Below are 20,441 nucleotides of genomic sequence, written 5' to 3'. Positions count from 1 at the left end.
TTTATCTACGTATGTGTCCAACTCATGTTGTTGTGGGCAGGTCGGCAGAGTCACAGAAAGGCATAGAAGCGGACGTCCAGTAGCGCCTTGAGGTGTTGTTGACAAGTTCCAAAAGTTTCTGTTAAAATCACACCAGGGAAAAATTAGGAAAAACAAAATGTATTTTTCCTGTCCGCTCATTGGATCACATCTTTGGGACAGACAGACAGTAGTTTTGTCCAAGCTGAAGACGGACATGGAATCTTGCATAGAAGACAGTTTGTGCTTTGAGTGTGGCGTAAAGTTAGCACCAAAATGGCGGCGTATCAGTCAGCCCTTGAGGAGGAGAGTGGCTTTCTCGCAAGGTTCAAACCAGGGCGGAGCCTCTTGGCGTTAGCGCTTTGAGGCTACCGTGGCAGAGCAGCAACGTGGCGGCAGCGGCGGCGGGCACCTCGGGTCTCGCCGACGGGATGAAGATGGGGCAGGAGCGGGTACGGGCGTGGCTTTTACGACCCCCGGCGCGGCCTACCAGCTCGCTGACGGTGCCTAGGAGTAATGGCGGTTGGGGCGCGGGAGGCCGGGGGCCGGCACGCCAACCTTCGGGGCGATCCTCCTTGTGCTTGATGGAGTACCAGGTGAGGAAGATGAAGATGAAGCCAACGAATTTGAGGCTGGCGGCCAGGCCGAAGTAGACGAAGCGGAAGGCGGTTACGTCGTATTCCCAGCATGAGCCGTGAACGCCACAGTCTTGCTGCCATAGCATGCAGGTGGTGTCGATTACGGCGCCGAAGTAGATGGGGGTCGGGATGTAGGCTGGAGAGACGCCACAAAAGTTAAAGTAGTCTAGTTGCATCAAATGGGAAAATATTTTTTAGTATAAAGTATAATGAAACTCACCTAGAGTTCTGAGGAGGACAAATTGCATGCCCAGGGCAAAAGGCCTCTCTTCTTCATCCACAGACCTTAAAAAAACACAAGTATTTATTTATATGTATCAAAAAGTTTCACATTTCAATTATTTTACCTTAATTCTGGATTGAATATGACCTTTTCTTTTCTTAAAGTAAATGCAGCGTATGTCAAGTGATGTCAAAATGACAATTTTATAACTTTACTTGCTTATGCCGTCCCTATCAGTGTACAATATGATAACAACTATTTTTGCCAATGTTGTACTTTTGTCTTAAAGTACACATTTTTTCCCCCAATTATTTTTATCTTTCACTTGGTAAAAAAAAATAATAATAATAATGATAATAATTTGTGACATAAGCTATTCTCTAGCTCACCTGAGCGTGACAATGATGGCGGAAGGCTGCGCGCAGGCGGTGATGAGGGTGACGATGAAGAGGAAGACGAGGAAAGGGATGAGTGTGTTGCACGTGCGGTTGCATTTCCCCGAGGTGGCGAAACCATTCTCGTTCAGGTACGTCTTGACGATGACCAACTGCAGTTGATTGACAGGGCCGCCGCCGGACTGCGGCGTGATCACCTGACGACTTTGGACGCAGCTGCACTCTGTGTAGTTCCGCATCTGATGGATTAAAATATAAAAAAAAAACATTTAATTTATCATGCTTTCTATAGTACAGACTAAATGTGACCAAAACTTTTACCCAGTTCCCATTGAAGTGATCATGGCATTTGCAAATAGTAAGTGCAGTTCATATTAGTGGCCCGAGGAGGGTGCTAATGCTAATATTTTGAAACGAAGGCTTCAGTATTGACATGTATACATGCAAATTTGCAGCAAAATGTGCATGCACATTTCTTTTTTCTCTCCTTTTTGGGAGAAATTATGGTTTTTGTGGACTTGACATGCTCAAAATATGAATCCTTGAGACTTTGTATGATTCAGCGCTTATTGTTAGTTGCACGACTCACCCCACTGCTGTCATTGGCCACGGCACTGCATCCGGCCAGGCAGGGGTTGAAGTAAGTGATGCCGTCCGAGCCGCACACGGGCGCGTACTCGTGGATGCGGCAGCCGCAGTTGACGTTGCAACTTCCCGTCAGATTTCGGTGTGTCAGCATCAACGTCGGCCTGAGGAAAAAAAAAAGGTAGAAAGAACACTCAGGGTTTCTTGTGATACTATTGTCCATGTGTTCTTTTTCTGTTTGTTTTTCTTTATTTCCAATTGCTTATGTCTAGACGGCAAACCGAAGAGCATACAAACCTCCCAGGAAAAAAAAGGCGGAGTTTGGCATTCCTCACATGGGTGCGAGTAGCCATTGTGCCCATCTCAGCTAGCTTTATTACCATCATTCCATTTAATATTTTAACCTTTATCATTCTCATAGTGGCCAGCCCTTCTATATGTGACTAATAAGTGCTATTTATGTCGCTAGCCTCATTTAGGAAAGCGGTCGAGATGACAGAGTGATGATTCACATGTGTGAGAGAGTGAGTGTTCATTAACACTCCATGTGATGTCAACATCCAAGACTATTTTTTCCCCAAATGCTTTTTACAGCAAGTGCTTGGGACTCCTGCAATTCTAGCTAGCAATAAACAATAGAGGGCGACTACAAATCTCTTCATAATGTGTTTTTTGTCACGCTTGGGAACTTTGGCTAAGATCCAAAATGGTGGAGTGCACTATGGAGTTTCCAAGAAGAGGAACTCCTGGAAAATGGCTTCAAAAAATGTCTGTTAACTGTTTTTTTTTGCACAATGGGTTCTCCAGACTTTTTGGCTCTACTGGAATTCCATAGGTTTTTTTTGCAGGGAGGATTTTTTTTTGAATGATTTGTAGCAACCCTAGTACTACAAGGAAAAACTGAAAACAGAAAGAGTACTGTAAAAACTGGAAACAGAATTAGAGAGTACTGTAAAAACTGGAAACTGAAAAAAGAGAGTACTGGTACTAGTTTTCTCCTAAAAATGGGCAAAATGGTCTTAGAAGAGTGACTTTGAAACTAAAATCTGTTGGAATCTCCACTTTTTTTGTATTACTACTAATGCGAGACGTTCATGTTGCTAACTAAAACAAAGTTAGCTTACAAGGCTGAATTTTTAAAGAATTTTAGCGACACTACTACTTCTACTGTAACAAAAAGCTGATATAAAAAACTAGTACTTGTACAGGTAGAGCACTAAAAATTACCGAGTCAAAATTGGACCCCAAAAAATGTTATCGGCGCATCACTACTTTGACCCAAAATGGCGGATTCCCTTCTATCTTCTTATGATAGACACATACACCCATTTTGCTATTTTTAAGTGAATTTTGAAGTAAAATAAAATATTTCTGGTACTCACCCGTTAGTGTAAGGTATGTTGATGCCTCCCAGGTTGATACTCTCGCATCCCACAATGAACAACGTGGAGAAGCAAAGCAGCGACACCCCACTGCAGATCATCGCTAGCTTGGCCGACTCTCGAGCACCTAGCTTTAGCTTTTTGATGATGTAGCCACCTAGCACGATGCCTACACCAGCGCTTGGCACGATGATGAGTCCTGGAAGAACAAAAAGAAGAAAATATTTGGACAGTATTCAAATATCTTCTGTTTATTTCTTCTTCTTGTTGATTGCGTCCATCACGGGCAGGTTTGGGTGTCCATGGCAACAGCATCAGCACCACCCCCTACCCTTTGTTTCCTGGCAACAAACAGCATGTGTGCGTCTAGAAACCAACATATGTTGACCGGCAAGAGACTTGGACACAAAAACAAGGCTTCCCGCTGTTTGGCGGCCATGTTGTTAGGGCGCTTAATCCCGCCAGCTGCGCATCAACGGGATTAGATTAACGCTGGATAAATTAAAAGGGGAAGAAATAGATGTGCTTGTGTAATAAATGTACGTCTTTTACTTTGGAGGACATTTTTACGAGTCAATCAAAGTCAGCAGGACGGCTAAAGAAAAGTCAATGTGAACTTTTAAGTGTTCTTATAATGACGACTTTTGCTATTTTTTGTGTGTCTTTGAAAAGATATTTAAAAAGATGCTAATGGACAAGATAAGAGACACTTCAGAATTGGAGGACACTTGACATCTCATTGGAATTTTAAAAGATCAGAGTACAAAATAGTAATATTTAAACTTGATTTACATTTAGATAGATAGTAAAATACAGAAATAGCACTCGTTATTGACACTGCGGCTAAAAATACCGTGCGCAATATGACTACAAGTAGCATTTACAAAGCATTTGTTTACTCACCCGTGTATATGCTGGCATTGGAAGCGGGAATACCGAACTGGGACTCGATAAACTTGGGTATAAACGTGATGAAAGCGGTGACGATGGCGCACTCGGCCGTGTAGGACAGGCTGACGAACAGGAAGGTCATGTTGCTGAGGATTCTCAACGCCGCCTTGGGCAGGTCTGCACAACAATAACAACAACACAACAATGTAGCTCTCATTGACTCATTACTGGAAAGCAATGCGCAATTAAAAGACGACCATATGTGCTCATAACACAACATTCTCGTCTAATTACACGAGGATAAGTAATCCGTGGGGACACGTGAAGGATTGACGCATCTTCCCGGGGTGACTTATTGGCCAGGGATGCGTTACGGCGTGTCCATTAGCCAAGGGCGAATGCGGCCCGAGGTTGCCGTCTGGATGATTTGCCGCCCCCGCGTTGATCCTGTCACTTGCCAATTATGTGGTCAGCGGAAATAAACTACAGCCCTGTTGCTAGGCAGATTAGACTAGGAAAAGAGCGTCGCCAGTACCTTGTATTAAAGGTTTTTTTTTTTACTATAATGGCATAGGTGGCCGTTATGGTAGATGAATGACGGGAAAACTGGCAAATGCGTTCAATGATGTCATTCCTTGGGGGGGCGGGGACAGATGGCGAAACCCTGTGGATGCCCCCCCGCAGCTGTTAACCCACCAAGACGCGCCAATGGGATTGGAATGGTTGTTAGAATTGTTTCTATTGTGGCCAAATCAGCTTGCTCACTCAAGGGTTTGTCTTAAGAACACCTCTAAATGGGAGGCCATGTTGGGACAGGTTTGCAGTTATCTGAAAAGCATTTATAGGGCAAAATCGATCAAAAAGTGGTTTATGGCAATTATTTTGTGATTCAAAAAAGCCTAAAATGACTTACTTGCTTCCAAACTTGGGGTCAAAAATATATTTTTTGTGTCCAAGGTTACTTTTCAACCTCTGGCACTTGCTCAACTCACACTAAAAATACTGCCTTTTTTTAGCTAGCGACATATTTTAGGTTCCATCCAAATGATAAACTTATCTGTCCTCCAGGTCCAAAATAGTAGACACATGACTAAGTTATTTGTTACAGTTCATTCACAGGATTTTTCTAACGTCTGCAGTTATTTGAAGGACAACATCTAACATATTGGAAGCCACCACCATGATTTGAAGTGTTAGCATTTCATTCGCCGAATATGTTTGCACTACACAGCAAAAAAAAAAACAACAACAACAACAAAAAAAAGCCTGGCTTTGACTCCTTAGTTTTTTGCTCGGCGGGCGGGTTTGTCTAGTCAGACGAATCGTGACTACGTTCCCCCGGGAGCTCATTTAAAAAAACAAAAAACAGCGCGAGGAAAGATGGAAAAGCCCATGGCAGCGTAGAGGGAAAACGGGGGGTTCCTGGTTTATTTGAAGTAGGGATGAAACAGTCAAAAAATAAAAAATAATGGCCTTAATCTACTGACTGTGCTTATGGTGAATTATCTGCTTCATTAGAGAACCTCCTTAAATCAATAACACTCTCACTGGAGATCTGAATGGATTCCCAGCGTTGGATTAGAAGACTAATCGTGGGCATTGATTCGATTACAGGCATTTTGTACATCGTTAGATGGAAGCCAATCCTAGCCAGCACTTTTAAGTAAAGTAAATCTGCATTGTTTGGGGAATTTAGTTAGCTAGATGATGCTATACGGAATCGTGATAATTTGGAAGAGGGATTAATAAAACTTTTTTTGTTAGGTCAAAACTTTCCAATGGAATAGTGCGATTAAAATGGGTTTTTCTGTGTTAAGTATAGCAGCGTAGTAGTTTCCCTTGTTATTTGGTTTGTTATAGGCTTGTATCGTTTTATATTATATTAAAGATAATTAAAAATGAACCTAACATTTGTTTGTAAAATAGAAAAGTAACAAAAATTTGTATTTTTTTTCTCTATTGACTACAAGAGGAGCTGTTTTTTTATTTTTATAAAACTAAATTTAAAAAAGATTTTTGGTTAGCTAAATATTTGGCTCCCATTGACATTGCTAGGCATCCAATTTGTTTCTATACTGGGTGGGGCTTAATATGATTATTGTAAATCAAGCAATCTTTTATGAGCCTACTCACACAAATGAATAAAAATCAAAATTAGTAGATCTTACCCTTAAAGTCCTTCCCAAAACTCATAGACGAAGACACATTCTGCCCCTTTCCACCAGACTTCTCCTTCATCACGTCTTGGTCGTCGCCGGGCAGATTGTCGGGCGAGGAGCCAACCTTTTTCTTCCGCTTCTTATGCCGCGGTGGCAACTTTTTGGGAAAGGCGAACATGGGGAAAATGACCAGAAGCATGGCGACGGCACACAGCAAAAATCCACTCCACCTAAAAAACAAACAAACATCCAATCAGCGGAAATTCCCGGCCAATCGAGGCCAGCATATTTTACCAGTTGCCAACAAAGCGGGGGTCATTTTGGTCAATATTGACCACCGTTTTGGGGTCCACGTAGAAGCCGATGAGGACGCCGCCCAGGAGGTAACCGGCAGCCGGGCCCAAGGCTCCCATCACGTACATGACGGCTGAATGGGAAAAAGTAGGCTGGAATTAGGCTTGGATGGTTAAACGCTGCAGGCTGGCTATGAGAAAGAAAGTGTTAGCCAATCAAAAGGCGCCACAGGAAGGCAAACACAAAAAAATCATTAAAGTTTGAACACCTCAATAAAGCCCCCGAGGCGAAGAAACAAGTCAAAGGCACTTTGCAGTTCTAATTTGGGGGGTCAGACTTTCCGTAATTACTTTAGGAACATTGCTTCAAGTTATGAAGTGTTAAGATTAGCACTTAAGAGTACTGTGTGTACTTTTTGAAACAAATATCTCACACTCACTTTTGACATTATATAATAGGTCCTATCTGCAAAAAAATGTCAACATTCAATTTTTTTAACCCATAATGAAGACAACCAAAAATTAATTACAATTTTTAAATATTAATTCCAACTCAAAAAGCCAAAATACATGAAAATGTACTTTTTTTGTTATTTCAACACTTAAAATACAAAAATAAATTAAACACTGTACCTAATCAATGAAAATATACACCAACTAGTAAAAAACAATTAAATATTAGCAGATAGCCATTACCACCCATAAAAAAACCACATATGGCTCGCGAGCCATAGGTTCACTACCCCTAATGTTAATACCTTGACTAATTTTCTGATTTATACTGAAAAAACACATTTTTTATACTATTTACATTGACACAGGTTATACGAAAGTATTCAGACATGCATTATTATCTCAATTTTTTTTTACTGGTATTTGCAAAAAAGTGAATGAATGCATACTAGACGGTGGCTATATGAAAAGTGCACGTACGCCTTACTGGCGATAAATCCAGCGTGCAAGCTAGACATGACTCACTCCTCTAAGCACTTAAAGCCCGTCCGTCCTTCCCCTATTGGCTCCCGTCACATGTTCCGTCAAGAGTATATATCATTTCTGGTATTGTGGAGTCGAAGCACGGAGAAGCCTAACACAATGTGACGGGATATTAGCAGGGATAAACTATTAATTATAGTGGACCAGCGTGGCAAAGGGTCTTATCTTTTTATCTCCTCCTTGAGATGAATAATGGCTGGTGGGGATATAAACAGTCTGGATTTAAATAAATTCGATAGAGATGCAAAATAAAGGTTGTCTCGTGTAATGTTGGATTTAAATAAGCAGTAATTGGCCAAAATGAAAATGCTAATTTGGGATTGAAATTGTGTCATTTCTCATAATAAGAATTTTGAATAAACATTCACATCAGACACTTTCACAGGGCAATTCAAAATGGATGGCTGCCAGTTTGAAAATCTGTGGTCAGGGGGTCCAGATAAGGTCAACTTGGATGAAAAACCGAATTAAAAACATCAGTCTATTTAGCTACGGCCATTGGTAAATCTAAAAAATACTTTGGAAGTCCTTAAAGCTGGACAAACATTTTTTATAAATGCTAACTTAACTGTCTTGGGATGTAAAAGATTCTTTGTATCCTTGAGGGTTCACACATAAGAGCAATAAATCACCAAATCAAAACAACGTCCGCCAGATGTGCTAGCGCTGCAACAAGAAGGGGGTGACGTTCCATTACACACAAACAGGCTACAGCGGTAGGGGGCGTCGCCACGGCGGACGGGGGCCGCATGCCAATGACGGACGGAGGAGCGCCAGATCGCGTTACTCAATTACGCAACGGACCTTGAGCGGCTGCACGTGAAGGACGAAACGTCAGCGGCTTCGGATGACTCCATCCATCGGGCGCTATCGGCTTTGTATCCATTCGCCATCTATCTCTTTGACTTTCGCTACTTTAGCGGTATTTCTGCACATTAGGACTTCCTTTCAAGACAAAGATTAAGAGTTTAATATCTAAGTACTGTATGATATCTAAGTACTGTTTAATATCTAAGTACTGTTTAATATCTAAGTACTGTTTAATATCTAAGTACTGTTTAATATCTAAGTACTGTAATATCTAAGTTCTGTTTAATATCCAAGTACTGTTTATATCTAAGTACTGGTCAATATATAAGTACTGTTTAATATCTAAGTACTGTTGAAACCAGCTCTCAAAATTATATTCATGAGAGTATAATATCTAAGAGAATTTAATATCTAAGTACTGTTGAAAACAGTACATATTTAGATATTAAACTCTCTTACAAATATAATTTTGAGCTGGTTTAACAGTACTTCGATATTAAACAGTACTTAGATATTAAACTCTCACAAATATAATTCTGAGAGTTGGTTACAACAGTAAACTCTCTGTCCCCATTTGACCGGCGACCAAAAGAAGCGCGACCAAACGTCCGGTCACGGAATGTTTGCCATGTTTCTAGATGAGATTTACCCGACGGTAATCCAGACTAGAGCGTCAAAAAAGGACTAGTCCCAAAGGGGAAGGAGCGACAAACAGATGGTTTGGGATGCCACGGAAAACATTGGAGAGGCGGAACTAAAGATAAAGCGAGCGGCGCCGTGTAGCCCGAAGATAACGCTTTCTCGGCAACATCCTCAAACCTCCGGGGAGCAAACGCCGCTCTGTTGTCTGGACTCTGCCTGTCCGCGGAAAATAAAACACACCAAAAAAAACCTTGAAACACTTGATAGCAGCTAGAATTGACTAAAGCTTGACATCTGAGCGCCTAACCATCCCCAACTCCTTAATCTTAACACTATCCTCTAATCCCAGTGCAAAATTTAATTTTAAAGCCCATCTCCTGACTTTATCCTAATCCAAGCAAGCCCCAACTCCTTTCCCTCTCTATTGTGCAATGTGATGTCACGAGGATGGTTTTACGATACCGTGACCGTTCTAAGACGCTTCTTAGGAAAAGTTCAGCAGGTTTTTCTGGCAGTAGCGTCAAGCCTCAAGAATGCAAGCCTATAGCTATTACATAGCTCAAAGGACTTTTGACTATTTCTATCCCAGGCCACATCATAATTAGAATAAATCCACCATTAACCGACTCATCAACAACAAATCGCAGCAATTTAGTACTGTTGAAACCAGCACAGTACATAGATATTAAACAGTACTTAGATATTAAACAGTACCTAGATATTACATAGTACTTATATATTACATAGTACTTAGATATTAAACAGTACCTAGATATTACATAGTACTTATATATTACATAGTACTTATATATTAAACTGTACTTATATATCAAACTGTACTTGTATATTAAACTGTACTTGTATATCAAACAGTACTTGTATATTAAACTGTACTTGTATATTAAACTGTACTTGTATATTAAACTGTACTTGTATATTAAACAGTACCTAGATATTAAACAGTACCTAGATATTACATAGTACTTAGATATTACATAGTACTTAGATATTACATAGTACTTAGATCTTACATAGTACTTAGATCTTAGTACTTAGATCTTACATAGTACTTAGATCCTACATAGTACTTAGATATTACATAGTACTTATATATTAAACAGTACATATATATTAAACAGTACTTACATATTAAACAGTACTTATATGTTAAACAGTACTTATATATTAAACAGTACTTAGATATTAAACAGTACTTGGATATTTAACAGTACTTAGATATTAAACAGTACTTAGATATTAAACTCTCTCTCCCATTTATTGCCATTAACAGTGATAGATTAGCCACTAGCGCTTCTATTTAAAAACAGATTGAACGCCTAGCATTCACCTCCCTGCTCCTTTTCGGGCTCCCATGACCTTGACTCCATCCCCTCCCCCATCTATACCCTTGACAACAGAGTCTTGATGAGAAAGCACACGGACTAATGAAGGAACCCCTTGGTGGCCAAAGTCGTTAGCGCAGGCTAATGATGTAATTTAATTACAGCTTTTAAGAAGGAAACTCATGAATCATAGGCTGGTTCTCCATTTAGTAAATATTTGTCCATGCCTGGCATCTAAACCATCGGGAACCTGGTCAAATCTTGATTTAAAAATGATCTTCTACACGTACATAAAGACTTTTTACACGGCGCACATTCCTAAATGGACCGGAATAACACGAGAGCGACAATGAAATCCCATCGCCATGGAAACTTGCTGACGAGGCAGTGTCTTCTTACCGGTTTCAACCTTTACAGAGGACACGGGCGCAAATAAACAGTGAAATAATATACATCATTATTGAAATTGATGACGGGAATGCTGGCTAGTTTGAAATTTGGGGGTCGGGCTAAAGGTTTGAGGGGCAAAAACGAAGGGGTTTTACTCAGCCAGGCGTGTGGAATGTTTTCCAAGATCAAGCGCGGTAAAGACGTTTGATCCAGGAGGCCCTGTCGGTCGGTACTGACTGGTACAGACGGAGAGATTAGACTTGAAAGAAGCAAAATCGATCAGACAACCCTTTAAAAACCCTTCTGACTCGTACCATCAACTCCAAGACCACCCACCTACAGATTTAGCACAGTCATAAGCCAAAGAAAAGACCCATCACGAGGGGTCCGCAAAAAAAGGACCAGACCATGACCAATGGCGCTTTGATGACTATATTTACCGTATTGACGTTTCTGAATGAAATTCAAGGGACAAAAATGTATTTAACATAAAAAAATGTGAAAAACTCACTTACTTGTTCGTTCAGGGCGCCGCTATCTTACCTAGGGATGACAAACTAGGCCGTTATGGACACAAGTCCTGGTTGTACTGGTCACATGACTTCATTTTAGAATGTGCAATCCAGCAGACGATCCTGTATCTTAGAAATACAACATGCAAAATTTTCCCTTCAAAGTAACACATTTGTACTCCCTAAAAAAAACATGTTATACAAAAGTAGAAATTGTGAATCAGTGGGCGGCTTATACGAGAGAAATGTTGAAATTTAACGGTTTTAAGGCAATTTTAAGGGCTGTGGTTTATACACAAAGGCAGCTAAAATGCTAAAAAATACACTAGTTTGGGTTATTCGGGTGAGACTGTTATATTTCGCTATATTTTTTTCATTATTTTCACATTAACTCGAACTACCGAGACAAAAATCCCATGTTAGAAGCACCCCACTTGACGTGCTTCATTCCCCCTTAGACAAATGTTCCCCTGCTGTATCAGAAATTGAAGTAGATAAAAAAAAAACAGTCTGCTTGTCATCTCTGCAAAAGCCAGCCAGTGAGATGTCACTTCTGTAACACTTTGTGCCATATCGCGTCATTCCAGATAAGAGCAGCGCACTTTATGAAAAGCATTTTTTTTTTTTAATCCTATCGGGGCGGCGGCAATCCGACTTGGGAATGACGTCCACTCTGCTTTGTACAGACAAATAGCGACCTATCTGAACTCTTAGAAAGACGAAAAATGATCCGAATTGGCAAAATTCTTATAAATAACAACCAGTGTTCTATGCTTTGACAACCTTAACTACCCTGACACCCAAACCTAGCAAGCTAGCTTAAAAAGACTTCTCTCCCAAGATCCTCACAGTGGGAATCTCCTTAGTTTTCAGGTGATCCGTTGGACAAGCCTCCTCCATCGCTATCCATATGTTAACCCTTTACAAGAACATGACTTCAAATTATTTGGGGACATTGGCATTAATGACAAAACACAGCCTTCGCCAGCTCGCCATAATCCGGTTGGCTGTACTCTAGAGCGATGCACCCTACCAGAGGTCAGATCTTGCAGTGTAACCATAACAACATATCTGATGAGATAAACCAGGATATCTGGGGTGGTTTGTAATCGTATTTCCTGCTCTTCTGTTCGCTGGGTAGTTGACACAAAATGGCAACTTCGGGTAAGGGCGAAAAGATGCTCAAAATCTGCTGTTTAAGGACACAAAGTATTATAGTAGGTATGTTAGGATACTATGGTACAAACTCAAGAGTTAACGAAAGAACTGTAAGACGGAGAGTAAGCTTAACATAGTTGTATCTTGTAGTACAAAATAGTGTTGATCCAGATGACAATTGCTAGATTTGAAAGCTAGCCAGCAAAGTGATTGACAGCCAATCTATCGAGGCATAAACAACTCCTACACAAAGGGTTACACCAGTCAGGAATCAATTTGTCTTCTTTCACACTTACTTGTCTTTTCACACTCTTGCAGATGTGCGAATACTACCTCTGTTCACAGGAAAACTATTAATTTTTAAGACCTAACAAGGTTATCCAGATGTACAAAAAAATTCTCAGTGCTTGGTTAAGTGTTCAATAACTATTTCCACTTAATTAAACCCTGAACTAATTAACCTATGTCATCAGAAAGGCAAAACAGTTCAATGCTAAATTTAGCTCTGCAACAGAGACTGAACCATCGACATGAAATTCGGGCCTGTCAGACCAGGTTTTTTTTGGTTGCCACATTAGGAATAGAAGAATCCTCAAAAGGGAAAAGACAGAAAGGGACAGAATGGCAGAAAAATGTCAGTAAATGTCAAAAAAATGAACAGTCGTAGACTTTCTTCAACTCGACTTGGCATTCAAATTCTTTTGTTGAACCGTCTATGGTCTACAGATCAAATCTACGACTAACTTACGTCACATAGGCAGTCCTGACAACTAATGTGGTATTGTATAGCACATCATTTCATCTGGAAATATCTCACCGGACTCCTGTGGACAATTTAACATCATTCCTATGGGTTTTACATATAAAATCATCGGACCAGAGAAGAGGACGGACAGGGGGGAGGATTAGGTGAACTAACACGAACTAGAGAGCGAGCAAGAACAAAAGGGGGAACAAAAATATGTCCAATTTTTTTCCTCCACCCCCCCGCTGGCGGCATAGCTGAAAACAAAAGATTTCTCAGTGTTCCTCCAATCACAAGCTGGCTAGTGGCATTTCCCCAGGAACCTTCCCACACTGTCAAAACAATCCGACCAGCGCACACAGTTAACGGCCGGTGGGCATCCGGCAGCGATGTCTAGAAAGAACTACGGGAACGTTGAGTATTATCTAGGGCCGGCTAGCCTCCCACACGGGAAGAACACGGTAAAAAACACACAATGAGGCCTTGAGGTAAGGCTTCTATGGAAAGGTCATGTGGTATGTAAAAGCTAGCTCAGGGGTGGGCAAAGTTTTGGGCCCGGGGGCTACTTTGACTTTAAAAATTTGACAGATGGGCCGGGTCAGCATAAGATATGATACAAATAAAAAAGTGCATCCGTTAACAGTACATATGAAACATAAACAGAAAAAAACTGACTAAAGTATTAACATACTCATCACTCAGCATTAAAGTAAAAAGTATAAAGTACTACAAAGTAAAGTAAAAAGGAATGTATAAAGAAATATTAAAATGTCATTTACAAAAAGATAGAGGGGCTGTAAAACACAAAAAACTAATAAGAGAGGACAGAGCTACTGCCATCTTGGGGGAAAAAATAAATAGTACATAAAGAAAATAATAATAATAAAAAAAAAAAATGTCGTAGGGCCGGACTAAAAAGCCTAACGGGCCCTATGTGGTCCGCAGGCCGTAGTTTGCCCACCCCTGGGCTAGCCGCTAGCGCTTAAGTACGAAAAGTTGTTACAAATTAACTGTTTCAAAGCAGGCCCAAATTTTGGCCAAACTTGAACCCAATAGAGATCACAGGGGGTAAAACTAAACCCCCGTGAGAAAAGCCGAGACTAGGAAACCGGAGTGGCCGAGCGCCCTGGCATGATCCGTCACCCCGGAGGGAGCGAGATGGAGACGGTCGACTGAGGGTCAACAAGGTCAATGGCGCCGGATCGTTATGAAACAGAGCGAGCAAAGCAAATCCATAACAAGTCCACGTCTATGCTAAAGTGTAGCGAGCGCCTAAATGATGACTAGCACCCCCACGAGCACTTCCTAATTTATCAGAGAACATACTGTAACACTTATAGTTAATATATCTTAATACTGACAAAACCGAATAGTAGTCGGATGGTGAGTAACGTACGTGGAAAGGAAAGGTCGCGGCCATACATAAAAGGTCACAAGGTCACGGCATAAGCAATGGAATCAGTCCGTGACCTTTCCGGCCTTAATGCCATCAAGCATAAATAGCAACTTTTCAGCATCGGTTACTATTAAATCACATTTGACATGAAGGTAAAATACAGGGAATAAAGCACAAGGTTATTATTTTTACTTCAAATATGGAATTTAAAGGGCCTATTTTATATGTACTGCTAAATTTTAGATTTGAGGCCCAAAATTGACCATCCTAGGTATAAAAAGGTACAAATATTTTTCTAACCCATTAGAAAATAACTGTTTTCTCAGTTAGGAGTTTACTATGATGCTATATTTAAAAATATAGGCATTAAAATGGGGTTTGCAGACTTTGGATTCATAGTTTTTACTACATTCCAATTGATTGTGTAGCGGGTGAGGCTACTAGAAGAAAAAAAAGGCTAACCCTTTGACCTTTTGTTAAAGTGTGTGAAAGGGATAAGCCAGCAAGGGAATACTTGGCTGAAAAACTTTTGGAATTTCTAATCCGCTGACCATTTTGACGACGTGAAAGGGATAAAAGGGCGCCTCGACTCTTGTCTGAGTGCCGAATTATAAGCCGCCGTCCTAAAATGGACAATTTTGAGGACGGCGGTTTGATGTCACCGCGTTACCACGGCGACCTGGCTAACAGGTCAGAGTATAAATCCACAAAAGACTTGAACTTGAATTGAGGGGAGCTCACCTAGGTTGAAGAAGGAATCTGTTAGCCTATCTTTTGCAAATATGCAAATGTGATAGCATGAATTATTACACTGCGACCTGACAAAAGCGGCATGTTGCCATGGTTATTTCCCCCGGCATATGGGATGCCATCAAGGACGTGGACGGCTTTGCCTGGCGGAAGCGGTAACATATCTGTGCTTTCTATCCATCCCTGCTGGGAAAAAGCCAAGGTCAAAGGTCAATACTATGCAAAAGTGCACTATTGTTTTTGTTGTTGTTGTTTTTTTGGATAGCGATGCTACATTGGCTCACTATGACGCCGGGAAGGGATCAATATGGCGTCTTGGAGGGGCAACATTACATTCAGAGTTTTGCAGAAGAATTACAAAACGGCATATGAATGAATGTATCAGCTCGCCGGATGGCTGGTTGTTTGGTGGGGCGCATTCTCGCGCATTTGGGAGCGCTTCATTAATCATAGGCAACCCAGTTCTGCCGCCAACCAAGCCCACATTCCCTCTCGCTGAGGTCCACTTTGCAGTCTCCGAGGTTTTTGGGCTGGTGAGGCCTTCTCTGCCAGGCTTATCAGAAGGCAAATAATTAACGCACAAAGGCAAATTAAAGCATTTTGCGTATTAGAAATTGTATGTGAGGAAGTCCTGAGGTAACAATAGTAGTGTTTTTGTTTTGGGAGTTCGTAAAAAGTGGAATACTGCAACTGATTTGGAGCTAAATCTATCTACAAGTTATGTTTTGTGCTTTTTCTTACCGTATAATCTTGCATATTAGCTGCCTCTCCGTATAAGCCGTACCCTAAAATAGCCTTAAAATGGTTACATTTTACAATTTATCTGGTATAAGACAAACCCCCAATTTTCAGCTCTATAATATTTTAATAGGGAGTACAAATGTGTTACTTTGAAGGGAATTTCTTAAGAAAAATAATTCCAAGTGGTATTTCTGAGATGCTGAATTGAAAGGATCGCCTGCTGGATAAAAAAAAGGAAGTCAGGTGAGCAGTACAACAAGGAAGCTTGTCCATAGAGGTCTAATTTTTCATCTTTAGGTAAGATACGGCACCCTAAGCGAGCAATAGCAGGTAGAATTAAGTGATTTTTTTTTGTTATTTTCTTCTCTTGAATTTCATCCATAGACACCAAAATAAATTTAGTTTAGTATTTTATCTGTTATTTTTTTCTCAATTTCTTTCAAATTCAATAGTGAGTACCGCAATAAGAAGGTTGCAACAAAATAAAAGACTATAAAAATCTTAGATATGGACTACAGAGAGACAAAAATTGAGTTAGACTTACCCAGGTAGAGCGAGGCATTCTCTTTCTTCACATTGTCGTCCAGGTAAGTGGGCCCCAGTGTGTAGATAGGCGTGGAACCCATCCCCACCATGATCTGGGCGCAGATGAACAACGCCACGTAGAGATTGTGTTCGTTGCCTTCATGGTCGCGTGGACACGAGGCCGCATCCACCGCCGCTGCCCGCCCGTTGCCGTTGCCGTTGGCGCCCAGGCAGAGTCCTTCATTCCCCGTGGTGGAGTTCACCTCCTGGATCTGGTAGGGTGGCGATATGAAATGTGGAAGAGAGAACAACGCCGCCCCTACGGCGATGACCACCCCGCCGACGGCCAACCATCGCGGCCTTTGACCCCGGCCGCCAAAGTAGGAGATGAAAACCACTACTAGCAAGCTCCCGATGTCAAAACAGCTGACCAGAAGTCCCGACTCGGAGCTACGGAGGCTGTAGCGCTTCTCGATGGTGGTGATGACGCTACTCAGGTAGCCCGAGACCATCAGGGATTGGATGAAGGTCAGGTAGCACATGCAGAACAGGAAGCAGCGCGAATCCCGGAGGATGACATGCGCGCATTTCCTAGCCGGGACGCGGAGGAGGCGGCTTAAGGAGAAGCCCACTTTTTTACCGCCGTTGGGTCTATGGGGGTCCACGGGGAGGGAGCTGCTGAGGCCCACCAGACTGGACGCCGAGGGGGAGAAATCGGTTCTGGATGAGGGCGTTTCTGGGGATTCGGGTTGGAGTTGGCGGCGTTCTTCCACGTCCACGTCAAGGGGGTCTACGTCCTTGGGGTCTGTCGGGCAGGGTCCGTTCAGGATGGGGAGACTCTTGGACTTGAAGCAGCTTTCTGAGTCTACATACTGGTCTTGGATTCGGAGGATTTCCAGGGATTCTGAAAGGTCGCTCCCACTTTCGTCGCTGTCCGTCGACGCCATGCCGGCGAGGGTCCCGTAAAGTCCTCTACTTGGACAAGAGGACTCCTTCAGGGGGCACTGTGGATGAGATTAAAGAGGACCCTACCGGCATGGCAGCGGTGGGGTGACCGCCGCCGATTAAGGGCATTTTTCCATCTGATGTTGACCAAATGAGGCTTTGGAGGTTGAGGCGAGAGTGGATTGTAAGTTGTGGCTGATCTTAGACTGGCATTGCGGTGTGGTGGTTTGTAATGGTTCTTTGTTGGAAGCTATTTTTCTTTGTTCCGCAGTAGCAGCCTAGAGACAAGAAAACAAGTATTGACGCTGTTCTGGATAAAGACTGTGACAGAGAGATGCCAGAAGGAATTCTGCAGCCTGATAATTGAGATGATGCTCAAGGTTGAGTTATTTAGAAGGTATTTGGCGCATTCTTTTTAAATGCAGTTATGTTTTAATCTGGTGAAAAATAAAGAAAATTACAGTTTGATAAGGGAAAGACATCACAATTTTTGAGACAAAAAAAATGAACTTTTTACCATTACCAACCTTATATTTGTTGTTGTTGTAACTATTTTTTTTTCATCTATTATAATAACTATCTTTTATATTATTATGTCTCCTTGTTTTTTTGGCATTCATATTCAGCATTTTTTACAATTACGCTGTTTTGATCAATTGCTGTTTGTAATAAAAAGTTATTTATAATGAATTATATTGCTACACACAAAAAAACAAAGAGAAGCATCACATTCTTAACAATTAAAACATTATTCAGATATGTAAACTACTAAGTGTTTTAACAGTCAATTTTTAAAAAGTAGCAGTCAGAACCTCAATATTTTTACACTTTAAGAAATATCATTAAAACATAATCAAGCCAAATTAAAAGAGCCAGTAGTTACTATGCAAAAATATTTTGTTTACTGCCACAATTTCTGATAACATTTTTTGCAGTGTGCACTTTGCGTGCGTTCAGGCTGACTTTTTCTGACTAAATCTCTCAAATTAAAGCAAAAGCAGACAGTAAACAACATAAACAGAACATACGATCGATTGTTGGTGTTGTCAAAATGCACTAAAATCGCAAAATAAGAATATAAACAGCAGCATCTGTCCTTTTGTCAATGCACAAACACATTGCGAGAACAAAAGAGCACGCTGTCACTGAATGCCTCACTAGTCCATCTAACAAAAAATAGTGACTACAGTATTGTAAATATTAAACGAATGGATCGGAAAGAAGCGATTTTCTGAATAAGTTAGAAAAATATACTTTAATGAGGTGAACTACTCACAAGGGACAGGAAGGAGGTAGCCTGTTGTTGTCCTCAGAGCAGTCGCTCGCTGAATGAAATCTCTCAGATGCGCAGAGCTGCTGCTGCCTGATTGCTGCCTCCAAAGACAGTAGGAAATTAGACAACTTCAGAAGCAGCCCCTAAAAAACGACAAACAAAAAGGAATATTTACTCATAAAACTCCTTCAAAGTATATTTTCTATTCATTATTAACGTTTAATGGACTATTTGCAATAGTTTAAAAGTGTGTGAAGGCTGCTATTTCCCAAATGACAAGTTTTTATGAACGCACCATACTCAGGCCGTGAATTGTTTACAACGTCAGCCATCTTGGGACATATAATTGTCCTTTTTTCAATACTGTGCGAACTCACATTTAATAGAACAGTATTCATTAAAAAACACAACATCTATCAAACGCAAATAAATCAAAACATTGCATTTTATGGATTAAAATGAAAGAAAACAAGCAAGGATGCAAATTGCCATCAAAATTGTGTACCAGGATGCATTTCGGCTTTGTTGTCAGTTTGTTGGGGAAGACTACACTACGTCATCTAAACAGCTGGGAACCATGCTTGACCCTTTTGTTGTTGTGATTGACTTGTCGCAGGGTCACACACAATTAGATTTGGTCAAGAATCCTATATCATAAAGTGACTTCAAATTTTAAAACATTAATGATATAAAACATGGACCAAATAATTTCTGTCTTTTCTTTTACCATTACAAGTCCTGATATCTATTTTAACAATGTTCCTCAATGATAAAACGCTCACTTTTCTAATGATCAACGCACCTCTTCAAATAAAAATAACAGGTGAGGTGAACCTATGACGTCAGTATGAATGAGTCACCCAATAGTAAATAAAGGAATGCAGGGGTGATGTGAAATTGTCTTGTTATACTAAAACGATCCTTAAATGTTGTGTTTCTCAAAGTTCGTTAAAAATATTAGAAAATATATTATAAGCAATTGTGCTCTGTACAGAACATTCTTACTCTTTTGTGGAATCTCAAAGGATGGAGGGGGCTGGTGGTGACCTTTTGTAAAGAGGGAGAGAGAGAGAACAAAAATCAACAATACAAATTATTCCAGTGAAATACACAATTACAAATGAGTCTTACTATGAATATTTTCACACTATCTTTCTCCAATATGTGACATATTACTACAATAACTCGGGAACACCAATGAAATCAAAGAAAAACATTGAGACCTTGACTTACGAGTTTAAATTAGACCAATTGTAGTCATTATTGGCGAATGTTATTTGTGTTTTTGTGATTTTTTGGGGGTGATATTTGGGTGCCACCTGCTGGTACAAGGTTATGTTACTAAAACATGCACTAGAAACAAATAGAAATAGCGTTATTTTCCCTTTTCTTTTGGGTTACAATTGTCTATTTTCTATTAACTGTGGATGATGTAAAATGAAGGGTTAGAAATTGACTTTGCATGATAAGAATATGTATATTTTCACCCCTTTTTACCAAACTTGTGCATTTCTATATTAAAAGATATATGTATTAGTGTTTCTACAGCCCTTAAACATAATAAATTGAATCCATTATATTATAAACTGCACTGTATGCTGGAGCATGTTACCTTATAATACATTTACACA

The 20,441-nt window shown here is 40.6% G+C and overlaps 1 protein-coding gene across 1 annotated transcript; it reads right to left on the bottom strand.

The window, feature by feature from the left end:
• Positions 1–17: 17 nt before the first annotated feature.
• Positions 18–18,953, bottom strand: slco5a1 (solute carrier organic anion transporter family member 5A1). Its single transcript, XM_077735728.1, has 10 exons — positions 18,814–18,953; positions 16,612–17,815; positions 6,586–6,718; positions 6,301–6,521; positions 4,145–4,309; positions 3,242–3,440; positions 1,864–2,023; positions 1,269–1,513; positions 877–941; positions 18–792 (listed from the first exon to the last, which is right to left on the bottom strand). Exons 2-10 carry the CDS (start codon positions 17,537–17,539, stop codon positions 347–349), a joined length of 2,562 nt encoding a protein of 853 aa, XP_077591854.1. The 5' UTR covers positions 17,540–17,815; positions 18,814–18,953; the 3' UTR covers positions 18–346.
• Between the last annotated feature and the right edge of the window lie 1,488 nt (positions 18,954–20,441).

This window comes from Stigmatopora nigra, chromosome 16 (assembly GCF_051989575.1).
Source record: "Stigmatopora nigra isolate UIUO_SnigA chromosome 16, RoL_Snig_1.1, whole genome shotgun sequence".
NCBI lineage: Eukaryota > Metazoa > Chordata > Actinopteri > Syngnathiformes > Syngnathidae > Stigmatopora > Stigmatopora nigra.
This window is presented reverse-complemented; position numbering and strand designations above follow the sequence as displayed.